The sequence below is a fragment of the Hippopotamus amphibius genome, chromosome 9, assembly GCF_030028045.1.
Source record: "Hippopotamus amphibius kiboko isolate mHipAmp2 chromosome 9, mHipAmp2.hap2, whole genome shotgun sequence".
In the NCBI taxonomy this organism is placed as follows: domain Eukaryota; kingdom Metazoa; phylum Chordata; class Mammalia; order Artiodactyla; family Hippopotamidae; genus Hippopotamus; species Hippopotamus amphibius.
The window spans coordinates 119,962,597-119,977,207 of record NC_080194.1 but is presented as its reverse complement, the minus strand read 5'-3'; the positions used below and the strand labels follow the sequence as shown (position 1 = coordinate 119,977,207).

Below are 14,611 nucleotides of genomic sequence, written 5' to 3'. Positions count from 1 at the left end.
TCATATGACAGCACTTACATGAAGGGTCATTAAAAAAATGACAAAAATAAGATTATTTACAAAATAGAAGCAGACTCACAGACTTAGAGAATGAACTTATAGTTACCAGGGGGAAAGTGACTGGGGAAAGGATAAATTGAGAGTTTGGGATTGACGTGTACACACTGCTATATTTAAAATAGATAACCAACAAGGATCTACTGTAAAGCACAGGGAATGCTGCTCAATATTCTGTAAGAACCTAAATGGGAAAAGAATTTGAAAAAGAATAGGTACATGTATATGTATAACTGAATCACTTTGCTGCACACCTGCAACCAACACAGAATTGTTAATCTATTATGCTCCAATAAAATAAAAATTTTTTAAATTTCCTACAGAAAAATAATCTCTCAATAACCTCAAATACATTCAGATCCTTTGACACAATAATTTCAATTTTAAAAATCTATTCTGAAGATATAATTTAAAAACACAAAGATTTATACACAAAAATTCACTGCACCATTATCAAATAAAAATAAAAACAGTATAAATGTTCCATAAGAGAACTATCACATAAAAATTAAGATTAGAACTATATTATGCAATAATTTGCAAAAGCTAAAAACACATAAAAAGAATATGTAGAAGTATGAGAAAATTCTAAAAGTTGAGAGAAAATACAGTATACAAAATGCACGTGTATGTGTGTGTGATCTCATTGAGGAAAATTGGAAAAATATGAACCAAAATTGTTAAAAGAATCCCTGTGTGGAATAGAGGTGATTTTTATTTTCTTATTTGTAAGGCCCACTGATTTTTTAGTAGCATGTTGTTTAGTCTCCATGTAATCATTTTTTGGATTTTTTGTTGTTGTTTTTTTGTTTTTTTCTTATTTCTTTTCTCTGGTTGATTTCTAGTTTCATGCCATTGTGGTCAGAAAAGATACTTGAAATAATATCTGTAATTTTAAATTTGTTGAAGTTTGTTTTGTGCCCTAGTATGTGGTCAATCCTAAAGACTTCCATGTGCACTTGAAAAGAATGTGTATTCTGGTTTTTTATTTTTTTTTGCATGTAATGTCCTGTAGCTATCAAGTAAGACTAACTATTCTATTGTATCATTTAGGATCTCTGTTGCCTTATTGTTTTTCTGTCTACAAAATCTGTCCATTGATGTGAGTGGGGTAAAAGTCTCCTACTATTATTGTATTCATGTCAATTAATCCTTTTATGTCTGTTAGTATTTGTTTTATGTATTTTGGTGCTTCTATATTAGGTGCATATATGTTGATGAGTATAATATCCTCTTATTGATCCTTTTATCATCATATAATGTCCTTCTTTATCTTTCTTTATGGCCTTTGTTTTAAAGTCTATTTTGTCTGATATGAGTATTGTGACCCCCACTTTCCTCTAATTTCCATTTGCATGAAACATCTTTTTCCATCCCCTCATTTTCAGTCTGTGTCTGTCTTTTGCCCTGAAATGAGTCTCTTCTAAGTGGCATATTATAGACTCTTGCGGGTTTTGTTATTGTTGTTGCTGTTGTTTTTTAAATCCAATCTGCTGCTTTATGTCTTTTCATTGGAGCATTCAGTCCATTGACATTTAAAGTAATTATTGATAGATATGTATTTATTGCCATTTTAAACCTTATTTTCCAGTTGATTCTGTGTTTCTTCTTTGTTCCTTTCATTTTTCTTTTTGTTTTTCCTTTTGTTGTTTGATGAGTTCCTTTTAAATTATGTTTGTGTTCTCTTGTTTTTGGTTTTTGTGAAACTATTGTATGTTTTTGATTTCTGATTTTGATTTGTGACCTGTTTTTCAAGTATGTTAACCCTTTCCAGTATCTACTTGCTTTAGACTGATATTCCTATAGGCCCAAATACATTCTAAAAAAAATCTGCATTTTATTATTCTCCTCCTCCACATTTTATGATTTTGTTGTCCTCCTTTACATCTCCATATTTATCCTTCTGCTGTTCCTTGTGGTTGTCATTGCTTTCACAAACATTTTTTTTTAATTTTTAATTTTTTAAATCTGTGTACTGGCTTATTTAAGTAACTTACTATCCAATTTTCTCTTTCGTATAGATTCTTCTTGTCTATTTAGAGAAGAGCTTTCAATATTTCTTTAGGATAGGTTTAGTATTGCTGTATTCTTTCAGTTTTTGCTTGCCTGAGAAATTCTTTATCTTTCTTTCTAATTTTAAATGATAATCTTGCTGGGTAGAGTATCCTAGGCTGCAGATTTTTTCCCATCAGGACTTTGACTATATCTTGCCACTGTCTTCTGGCCTGCAACATTTCTGTAGAAAAACCAGCTGATTGCCTTAAGCAGTTTCCTTTGTAATGAACTCTTTTTCTCTTGTTGCCCTTAGAATCTTCAGTTTATATTTAACTTTTTTACCATTTTAATTATAATATGTCTGATGTAGGTCTATTTGGGTTCCTCTTTTTTGGGACCCGCTCTGCTTCCTGTATCTGGATATGTTCCCTTCTTTAGGTTTGGATAGCTTTCAGTCATAATATCTTTAAACACATTTTCAATCCCCTTTTCTCTTTCTGTAATTCCTATTATGTGTAGATTGGCATGTTTTATATTATCCTATAGGTCTCTTATATTGCTTTCTTTTTTTTAAATTTGACTTTCTGTCTGTAGTTCTGATTGGGTGATTTCTATTTTTCTATCTTCCACATCACTTTATTTTTTCTTCTGCATTATTCAATCTGCTATTCCTGCTATTCATTACCTTTAGCTCAGCTTTTGTCTCAGCAAATGAGATTTCTAATTTTTCTTGGTTCCTCTTTCTAGTTTCTTTTGACAGTAATATGCACTTCTATTGATAGCTTTTATTTATTTCCTTCTGTATTTTCATTATCTCTTTTTTGAACTCTGTGTCTATCAGACTGAATAATTCTGTTTCATTGTTCTTTTAGGGGAGTTGTCTTGATCTTTTAACTAGGAGTGGTTCCTCTGCTTCTTCATTTTACTTATGTTTCTCTTACTTTGTGTGTTTAGGAGAAACAGTTATCTAACGTGGTCTTGGAGGGCTATATTTATGTGGGAGCACCCCTGTATAGCCTGTGTAGCTTTAGTATTTTTGATGCGGGCACTGTTTTTAGTATGGATGCCTGCTGCCTCTTTCCTCAGTGTGTCCTGCTAGTTATCCCCTTGATATGGGGTGTGACTGGTGTTGTGGTGACCAGAGCATGTGCTGCATGTTGAGCAGGGCCTCCTCTTTGCTCTGTGGTTGTCTCAGCCTTGTCAGGGGCAGGGCCTGCTCCCTAGTTGTTGGACTAGAAGCCACCCACCCATCTGTTTCTGAGCTGCATTTCTGAGCTTTGGTGGAAGGTAGGTGGTATTGCAGTATTCGCACTGGGAGAGGAGCCATTGAGTATTCCTCCACCTGAGCTGTCCATCGGTGATTGCACTCTGTTGTGTCACAAAGTACACTGTTGTTGGCACTGCCCTCAGCCCTGCCTCAACCATGGGAAAGCTGGCCATTGGCCCTGGTGTCCCTCAGGCATTGTTTTCACAAGGCTACCAGTGCAGATCTACTTCAGTCAGGTTCCAGGACTGCACACCTGCACCCACTATGGGAGCTATGGAGGCATCCCAGACCATATCTTCTCCCTGTCTCCACATGCGCATGTCCACAGGGCCCACAGGTGCTATGGTCAACCCATCACAGCTGCAGGAGCACCTGTTGTCCACACAGATGTCCCACAGGTGCTGAATTTACAAAGCCAGCAGAGGAGGTGTAAATCCATGGTTCACACAGCCACAAGGAGAAATTTCAGCCATGGTTCCTAAGTTGCACAGCCCCTGGGGCTCAGCTATGATTTCAGCCCCGACCTCTGCACTTGGGCAACCCTCTGACACCTGCTCCCAGAACCTGCTGAGACGGTGGCTGGGGCACACAAGCCTACTGAGGCAGCAGCTGGTGTAGGGAAAAAGAGGCTGCTTATGGCAGGTGCTGCCCCTCCCTTCATGTGACACTTAAAAACGGTGAGCCTGGACTTCTGCTTACACCCCTGGTTTCAGCCATACCATGCTCCAGTCCCTCCAGGCTGTCTCCATACAACCAACACTAATCCTCTCCCTGGGTCTATCCTCTAAACTGTGAGTTTTAGAACCCAATCTCAGCCCATACCAGGGGACACATCTCACGATGGGGCATACAGGGAGGTGAAAGGGACTGTCTGTGCAGGTCTCTCTCTGTTCTGTCTGCCACAAACAGGTTGTTGTGCTCTCCTTGGAGCCTCTGTAGCTCCCTTTCTGTCCAAGCTGATCTTCCCACTGGTGAGAGAACTTCCCAGGGTGGAGAAAACTGTCTTCTTTTTATAGCTCCCTCCCAGGGGTGCAAGTCCTGTCCCACTTTTTTTTTTCCTTTCATCCTATCTGATAACATGGAGATCTTTCTTATTCTTTCAGGTGTTTGAGGTCTTCTGCTAGTGTTCAGTAGGTATTCTTGGGAATTGTTCCATTTATAGATGTATTTGTGATGTGTTTGTAGGAGGAGGTGAGTTCCACATCCTTCTACTCCACCATCTTGATTCTCTATCTTCTAATCATAGTTATTTTATATTACCAGTCTAGTAATTTCAAAATCTGCCATATCTGTATCTGATTGTATTCTTTCCTTTGTCTATTCAGACTGTGTTTTGCCTTGCCTTGCATGCTTTTTAACATTTTTGAACATTTTCTCTAGTGTCCTTGTATTTTCTTGTCCCCAATATTATCTTTGGGTTTCCCTAGAGACTCCTTCTTAAATATTTTCTGAACCTTATGGTTCTTTCTGCTGTAATCCCATAATTATACATGAGCCCTATTGATATGGTGGCAAGATGTTGTGGGAGGGAAAGTATTCTATAATCTTATGATTAGGTCTATGTCTTTTAGAAGGCCTGTGCCTTTCACAAGTGCTTCTCAGCTCTCCCTTACCTTCCTTATTGTGACAGGAAGGGTTGGAAAAGATGGAGTTGGGTATTTTCTTTTCCCCAATGTCTGTTAGGCTCTGATAAAGGAGTTTCCCTTGAGAAGAGGCCTTTGTTACTCAGAACAAACCACTTGGGCATATTTAAAAGTTGTTTATTTTATCCTGTAGTACTTCAAAACAGTTATTGCCCCTATCTTCTCCTACTAGAAGCACAAGGTTATTTTCTATAACCTTTACTAAGAGAACCTGGTGGGGCTCCTGGAAGTTAAACTCATGAACGTGCACAGGTTTCCCAAAACTTGGTCCCTAGGAGTTTTTAACTTTCAAGCTAACTCACACTCAGCCTCCCAAAATTTGTCACTTACCATTTATCAGTTACTGGCTCCAGTGGATTCTGCTCCCAGTAAACTGTGATTCTCTGTATCTGCCTGCATCTCCAGTTTTTGAGGCATTGGTTTGCTTGTGATCTCAACTCTCTAATGAATCTAAGAACTATTGCTTTTTAGTTTGTTCAGCTTTTTTTGCCATAGTAAGAATGAAAGAAAACTCCATGAGAGCAAGTGCTGTGTCAGTCTTGTTCATGAATTTATGAAGTACCATGCACAATAGATGCCACATCATAGGTACAGAGTAAATATTTGTTGAATAAATAAATTGATTAGCAGTGATAAATGACTGATGAATTTTAGTGGATGAGGCAGAGAGAGCTGTTAAAGGTAAGAAAGTCCCAAGCTTCTGCACAGGTAGACAGATAATGATGCAAATTACTCAGATAAGGAATATCACAGGAGGAGTAGATTTTCAGATGTGGTAATGAGTAGAGTTTGAAGTGCTTATAGGATAACTAAGTATAATGTGTTTCTAGCATTAAGTTCTGGAACTTAGAAGAAAAACATTGACTGGGGTAGCTTTTGACATTATCAGCTTCAAGACAGTAAATGGATCAAAGAGGGACTGAATGAGATTGTTCAGAAAAAGTTTTGTGGACCTACTTTGAACTTCTATCCATGTATTGCTTCCAAATATTGTTGATTTTTCACAATTTTATCTCTTTTATACTTTGATTTTTCCTTTTGAGATTAATGGTCTATTTTTTCTTCTTCTCTGGATAATTAATATAAATGCCTGCCCTTTATACATAATAGTAATAGATATAAAGTTTGTATTTTTTCTTCTTTTCACAGGAATTCATATTACAAAATATGACAGTAATAGCCATTGAAGACTTGTCTTTGAATTTATATGAGGGGCAAATCACTGTTCTTCTAGGACATAATGGGGCAGGAAAGACCACTACCTTATCTATCCTCACAGGTATGTATATATTCAGGGTCTCCTTGAGCACAGATACTGTGGATCAAGCTTTGAATCTTCTGCATATACTTCTTAACATTGACATAATTGTTTATTTAAATGATACATGTGGCTTGTTGATTAATCAACTCTCTTCTCAAAGTGTAAATCATTTATCATTAAGTTTAAAAATCAGTATTTATTTTTGTTTCTCAGGTGCATCACACTTCTCACTTTGTAGTGCACCATCCTCATTGGCCAATCCAAAGACTCTCTTCTTTTTATTTTCACTTATTTATTCCTTTAAATTTCCTTTTATCTTACTCTTCCTTCTATTCCTCTGTTCCATTCATAGGAAACCATTCTAATTTGTTTGATGTACATTGTTTTCATTGTAAAATGTGTATTATATATTCTTATGAATATACATTTATATTTTTTTTATTATTTTTGGGGGGGTACACCAAGTTCAATCATCTGTTTTTATACACATATCCCCGTATTTCCTCCCTTCCTTGACTCCCCCGCCTCGAGTCCCCCCCACGCTCCCCACCCCAGTCCTCTAAGGCATCTTCCATCCTCCAGTTGGACTCCCTTTGTTATACAACAACTTCCCACTGACTATCTATTTTACATTTATATTTAATAAGAAAATTTCAACTTACATCCAAGTTGAAAGATTTTTAGTGACCACCCTTACACCCACTACCTAAATTCTGCCATTTTAACATTTTATATACTTGTTAGGAAGGGCAGTATTATTGAGTACTTCTCCCACTGCCACCTATACTGAAAGGAGTTAACTGTTTATAGCCTCAGCTGTCTAATCTTACTTTATTGTGTCAGGGAGTTCCTGCATACTTTTCTTGAAAGAGATGTGTTAATGACATTGTGTCAGAAAACATTGTTAACATCCCTCTTTCAGATGCCATGTATTGAAGTGTGGCAACTCTATTGTATAGGCTTCTCAAATACTACTAGGCAAAACAATGCCAGAGTTGGATGTACAAAGTAGAGGTATTCCAACCCACCCGCTCACACCCTTACTTTAGTATCAACATTAATAATGACACTTTGTTAAAAGTGAGAAATCTGGGACAAACATTAAAATGGGTAGAAATCTTAGACAATAGGATTAATGGGGACAGTTAATCACCCTAAATGTAGAGGATGATCTTGAAAACATTTTGCCCCTTCAAAGTGTATTTTGAAAAATAGAATTAATGAGTTGTAAAATTTAAGGATTTTTGTAGCTATATTTAGCATGTTAACATATTTCACCATGGTCCAGTTGCCATCTATACATAAAAGTTACATACATTTTTTAGACTATTTTACATCATTATGTTTTATCTTCCCACTAGATTTTTAACTTCTTGAGAATAAGAGTCCAGTGTTCTGAACTTTTCATTTTCAAAAAACATCTACCAAAGTGTTTATAATGCAGTGCTAAGATCATACTATGGTTCACATATATTGTCAAATAGCAGACAGCAAGACTAGAATATTGGAACAGAAAATTCTTCAAAATAGTTTTTACAATGTTTTTATAAAAAGTAATATTTTTATACTCATTGGAAACTAGAATATGTGGGTTTTTAAAAAAGATAAACAATTTTCCCCATCACCAGAATGTACCACTAATATTGAACCAGATCACTTTCTCTGTAGGAGGTACTCATAATTCTTTCAAGTTATCCATAAGTGGACTATCAAGGAGGTGCTAATGAACAGTGTATTGCCAGGTTCTCTCACTGAAACTAAGTTTCTTTCATGTCTTCTGCTTAATTCTAGGTTTCTATCGTCCTACCAGTGGAAAGGTATATATTAATGGATATGATATCTCAAAAGACATGCTTCAAGTCAGGAAAAGTTTGGGCTTATGCCCTCAGGATGACATATTGTTTTCAGACTTGACAGTGTCAGAACATCTCTATTTCTACTGTGTGGTGAGCCAGAGAGATATTCTTTTCCCCCGCTTTTTTCATATGCTTCAGGCAATGTGGCTAAGGATCAACATCTTTATCCTTATTTAGTGGAAGTTCATTTTTTGTAGATATTGTTCTTTTACCATGAAGGAGGGCAAAGAGAAGAAAAAACTTTTATATCTAGATAACTCTGTAAGAAAATTTCAGATGTAAGAATTTTCTAAGGATAAAGTTAGAAGCACCATGTAAACCCTGGCTTCTCTTCTAGATAAAAGGAGTACCTCCAGAGATACGTCCCAAAGAAATTAACAAAATGCTGACTGCTTTTGGCCTGTTAGAAAAGAGTGATGCCCTTGCAAAGTCACTGAGTGGAGGAATGAAGCGCAAACTCTCCATCATTATAGCACTTATAGGAGGCTCCAAGGTAAAGAAAAATTAATATGGTTCCCTGTCCCAGCTGATATATAAAACTGAGCTGACACAAACCTATGAGCTGATATAAAGCTAACTCTCTAAAAGGAACTTCCCAAATGATAATCAGAGGGAAATTCTTATTGACCCAGTTGATATAATGTGGTTATAGGGTTTTAATTTATTATTAATTTTGCAGAGTTCTTAATATAGTCTAGATTATGTATTTTAGCTTAAATATGTCCCCCGTGTAAGATAGTAAGTTATCTCATAAGGTCCATAACATGAAATAAATATGATCATGGAATTGTTCTTCTGATCTTTAGGTGGTGATACTTGATGAGCCCACATCTGGCATGGACCCAGTTTCAAGGAGATTCACCTGGGATGTCCTTCAGCAGCATAAACAGAATCGTACAATCTTACTAACAACCCACCACATGGATGAAGCTGACATCCTGGGTGACCGTATAGCTATCATGACGAAGGGATACCTGCGGTGCTGTGGTTCTTCAGTTTTCCTGAAGAAAATTTATGGTCTCTCTCCCTTTGATCATTGTTTGGATGTTAATGTCTTAATAATATTCTCTAACATAATTTTATTATCATTTTTGTTCCTCCACACAGAACTTCTTGTGTCCTATTGCATTAAGTCTAAACTATTTAAATCGGCTATTTGTAATTTAGATATATCCTATCCAATTATTTTTCATTATAATCCAATGAGGATTTTCTAACTTAGAAAGCTTACTCTTTTATTGATCTCACAAAGGTCATGTTTATTTTTCACACCTGACTTCCACTGAAGTTATTTTTTGAAGGAATGGAGTAATGCTTCCAAGGGATTTGGCACATAGATTGATGGCTCATAGGGGAGAAAATCAGTGACTAGATATCTCTGACCCTTTTTTCTCTATTTCCAAATCAGTATCACCCCACCCCAATGTAATTAGTTAAATGCTTTCTAGTGTAGTTCATGAAATCATCTTGAAATGTGGCAGTTGATCAACAAGAATTTATTGAACAGGATGTGAATGAATAGTGAAATAAAATAGTCTTGACTTTAATTAATATATAGTCTGATTAGTCAGTAAAACTAGTACATTAAAAATGAGCAATATACTATCATATATAATTGAGTTCTGAAATTACATGGTTCAAACCAGTAAGTGTATCAGGGCTTCAGAACTGAAGGATACAAATTAATGAGAGTAGTTAAGGCTGACATTCCATTAGTCATTCATTTGATGTTTGAATTCATTCATTCAACTCACATTTATTATGGGTTATGTTTCATGTTTACACACATTTATCTCATCTCTTCATAACCTCACCATTTTTATGGAGCAGAAAATTGCTGCTTACACTTAAGTATGAGCAAATCGTGCCGTAAGTGGCATAGTTTGGGACCTGCGTCCTTTTGACACCAAAGCCCATGCTTTGCATTCTAATATGCGACCACTTTCCCTTTACTCTTTACTTTATCTCAAAGGGGATATTGGGTTTTAAATAATAAATTTGGTGAATATCAGAAGTAGAGGGAATCATACTGTTGAATGTTTTTTCGCTTACAGATGGGGACATAGAAGTTGATATTCCTGTAGTAAGTTAGTTGTTAGTTGTATACTTATTACCTTGAGTATATTGTATATCCATAGAATGCTTTCAGTCACAGACCTTAAAAAGACAATGGAGAAAAGATCACCTCTATTTTAGGCAACTATATAAGTAATAAAAATATGAGAACAAAAATGGGCCTTTTCCCCCTGGGACAATGAAGAAGTCAGCCTGGATCAGGAGGCTTTGGGGGAGAAATTAAGAAATTAACTTGAGAAATTAAGTTAATGGACAGGGTAGAAAATGGAAGGGCATTGAAAACAGCAAGAGTGGTTTTCATTTGATGTATGAATGCATGTATAACACAAATTTAGAAATATGGAATTCAGAAGCCCCATTCAGAAATATAACAGAAAGGCAGCCTGAAGTGATGAATGCTAAAATAAGAATAAGGGCAATAAGACAGGAAATATAAGTGTGTGTGTCTATATACATAAATGTGTGTGTGCGTATAAAATTTTGAAAGGATCAGAAACACTTGGTGACAGAAGTCCATGTAGCCCCTTGTCACATGATGAAAGGAAGACTTCCTAGTATAGTGAGGTGAAATTTTGTAGTTTTCATTCATTAATATGGTGAGGTATAAGTTTCCACTTTAATGGCATGTCCCTGAAATGTGGCAAGTGAACATAAAGTACGTAAAGAAAGATAGAAGGAAGGAAATTCAAAAAGATATAAAACAATAAAAATTTAACAGGTTTAAATTTTGGCAAAAACATGAAGCCAGTATATTCCAAAGATTAAAGATTCAGGAACTAACTAAAAGGAATGAGTTGAAGTTAATTTGAAGATCATTTGCTCTTAAGCACAGTATTGATGCCTCTTAAAAATGAAATTTTAAGCAAGTTAAGACCCTGTGCTTTTTGGTGGCAGAGTATATTATGTGTTTAATTTGGGCAGGCTGTATTTTTAAATTTTTGTTCTTTTACCTAAATGGGAAAGAAATCCAAAATAGAGGGGATATATGTATATGTACAGCTGATTCACTTTGCTGTACAGTAGAAACATTGTAAATCAACTATACTCCAATAAAATTAAGAAAAAACACAAATCATTTTTGAAAAAAAATAAAATAAAATTTTTGTCTTTTAAATGGATCTTTTCAGGTGTGGGATACCACATAGTTATGGTAAAGGAACCTCATTGTGATGTTAAAGGAATCTCCCAACTGATTCATCATCACGTACCAGAAGCCAGATTGGAGAACAATGTTGCAGCAGAATTATCATTTATCCTACCCAAAGAGTACACACACAGGTATGTTAGATAAATGTTTTGGGGTTACAAGAAATCAATATTACTTTTATAGATTTCCTCGGGCTTGACAAATAGATTATTTCCAGTTTTCAGTTGACAAGTAATGATCAAAAAATTTACTTCTAAAGATTTCTTTGTTGTACAGAGGGAAGTCACATAACTTAGATTTAATTTAGGTTTGTCTTAATATCGTTATTTCTATTTCTTTCTATTTCAGCACTACTTGGTGTTAAGTAGTGATAAGAAATGATAAGCTATTTGCACAAATTTTGTTCTTTGAGAGTGAAATAAAGTGAATTACTAAGATAGTGAGAAAAAAATGGCCTATATGGCAGCTCTTGTGTTCAGGAGCCCTAGAAACTACACAAAACAGGCACTTTGACCACAACAGTTAACCAAGTTAGTTATCAAAGGGAGAAAGGAGGAATGCTAATTGTACCTGGGATGTTTGTCTTGACTAAGGGAAGAGGAAAATAAGGATACTTTTCATAAACTTCCAGAGATTGTGCCAATTTCATCTTCTTGCAAGTTGTATGAGGGTGAGTCAAATATTATCCACACTCCGGTTATATTAAAACTTCTGTAAATTCTACAGCCAGAGTGCGGATAATTTTTGACTCACTCTCATAGTTACTAACTTGATATTCCCTTGAAGCAAACTAATTGACATTCTCAAAAGAAGATGAATAGAGTGGAACTTGTTAGACTTGATAATGAATATCTACAAAAAACCTATAGCCTACATCATACTTAAAGGTGAGAAACTTGAAGCATTCCCATTAAGATCAGGAACAAGGCAAGAAAGTCCTTTCTCTCCACTCCTTTCAATGTCATGCTGGAATTCCTAGCTAATGCAATAAGACAAGAAAAAGAAATGTATATAGATTGGGAAAGAGGGAATTAAACTCTTTGCAGATAATATAATCACCGTTTGCATACTGTCCAGAAGAATTTACAAAACAAACAAACAAACAAAAGACAAACCTTCTGGAACTAGTGATTATAGCAGGATTGCAGGTTACAAGTTTGACATCCAGTCAATGACTTTTTTATATATCAACAATTAACAAATATAGTTTGAAATTAGAAACACAATACTATTTATATTAGTACTGCCCAAACTGAAATAGTTAGGTATAAAGCTAATAAAATATATGCAAGTGCTATATGAGGAAAACACCAAAATTCTAACGAATGAAATCAAGGCACTAAATAAATGTGAAGATAGTCCATGTTTATGGATAGGAACACTCAATATTGTCAAGATTGTCAGTTCTTCCCAACTTGATCTATAGATTCAAAGTAATTCCAGTCAAAATCTCTGTAAGTTATTTTGTGGATATCAACAGATTCTAAAATTTATATAAAGTTTATCCAAAATAGCCAACACAATATTGAAGGAGAAGAACAAAGTTAAAGGACTGACACAAACCAACTTTAAGATTACTATAAAGCTACCATAATCAAGACAGTGTAGTATTAGTGAAAGAATAGAGAAATAGATCAATGAAACAAAGCAGAGAGTCTGGAAATAGACATATATATATATATATATATATATATATATATAGTCAAAAATATATATAGTCAACTGGTCTTTGACAGATGAGCAAAGACAATGGAGAAAAAATTCTTTTCAACAAATAGTGCTGGAACAATCAGACATCCACATACAAAAAAAAAATCTAGATGCACACTTTACAACCTTCAGCAAAATTAGCTCACAATGGGTCATAAGCCTAAATGTTAAATAAAAAAAAGAACTATAAAACTCCTAGAAGATAACATTGGAGAAAATCTAGATGACCTTAGGTATGGTAATAATGTTTTAGATACAGCACCAACAGCATGATTCATGAAAGGAATAATTAAAAACCTGGACTTCATTGAAATTAAATATTTTGCCCTGTGTGAGGCAATATCAAGAGAATTAGAAGACAAGGCACAGACTGGAAGAAAATATTTGCAAGACACCTTTAATAAAAATATTTTATCAAAAATATACAAAGAACTATTAAAACACAACAATAAGAAAATCCAATTTAAAAATGGATTAAAGACTTTAACAGATATCTCAGCCAAAAGATATATGGATGGCAGAGAAGCATATGAAAAGATGCTCCACCTCATATGTCATCAGGTAAATTTAAATTGAAACAACAGTGAGATACCACTACACACTGATTAGAATGGCCAAAATCTGAAACACTGAGAACACCAAATGCTGACAAGGATGTGGAGCAACAAGAACTCTCCTTCATTGCTTGTGGGAATGAAAAATGGTACAGACACTTTGGAATACAGTTTGACCATTTCTTATAAAAATAAACACACTCATATTATTCAGCAATTAAGCTCTTTGATATTTATGCAAGGTAGTTGAAAAGTTATGTCCAGATAAAAACCTACATATGAATGTTTATAGGAAATTTATTCATAATTTCCAAAACTTGGATGCAGTGAAGATGTCCTAAGTAGGTGAATGGATAAATAAACGATGGTATATCCAGACAATGGAATATTATTTAGCATTTAACATAAATGAGCTATCAAGCTATGAAAAGACATGGAGAAAACTTAAATGCATGTTATTAAGTGAAAGAAGCTAATTTGAAAGGGTTACAGACTGTATGATTTCAACTATATGATATTCTGGAAAAGGCAAAACTATGTAGACAATAAAAAGATCAGTGGTTGCCAAGGGTAGGAAGGGTAACAAGAATAGGTATAGCAGATTTTTAGGGCAGTGTAAATACTCTGTGATGTAATGTTAGGCATGTGTCTTTATACATTAAATGTACAAAACCATTAAATGTACAAATCCAAGAGTGAACCCTTCAGTAAACTATGGACTTTAGGTGATTATGATGTGTCAATATAAGTTTATCCTTGGTAAAAAAAATATATATATATACCATTCTGGTAAGTGATATTGATAATGGAGGTTGTTATGTATATTTGGGATCAGGGAGTATATGGGAAATCTCTGTACCTTCCTTTCAATTTTATTGTAAACCTAAAACTGCTTTCAAAAAATGGGGTATTAAAAATGACTCAAGAAAAAAGATCTGATTAGCCCTCTAATAAGTAAAAAGATTGAATTAGGAATAAGAAAGTTTTCATAATCAAAAGACCAGATTCAACAGGCTTCAGTGGTGAGTTCTATCAAATGTTAAAT

The 14,611-nt window shown here is 34.9% G+C and overlaps 1 protein-coding gene across 1 annotated transcript in view; it reads left to right on the top strand.

Moving 5' to 3' along the window:
- The window catches only part of LOC130861025 (phospholipid-transporting ATPase ABCA3-like), a 216,268-nt gene that overhangs the window by 90,737 nt on the left and 110,920 nt on the right, over positions 1 to 14,611 (top strand). Inside the window, exons 11-15 of the mRNA XM_057749529.1 lie at positions 6,112 to 6,241; positions 8,015 to 8,169; positions 8,417 to 8,572; positions 8,886 to 9,096; positions 11,283 to 11,433. Coding sequence (XP_057605512.1) covers positions 6,112 to 6,241; positions 8,015 to 8,169; positions 8,417 to 8,572; positions 8,886 to 9,096; positions 11,283 to 11,433 — 803 coding nt within the window. The remainder of the gene's footprint in view (positions 1 to 6,111; positions 6,242 to 8,014; positions 8,170 to 8,416; positions 8,573 to 8,885; positions 9,097 to 11,282; positions 11,434 to 14,611) is intronic.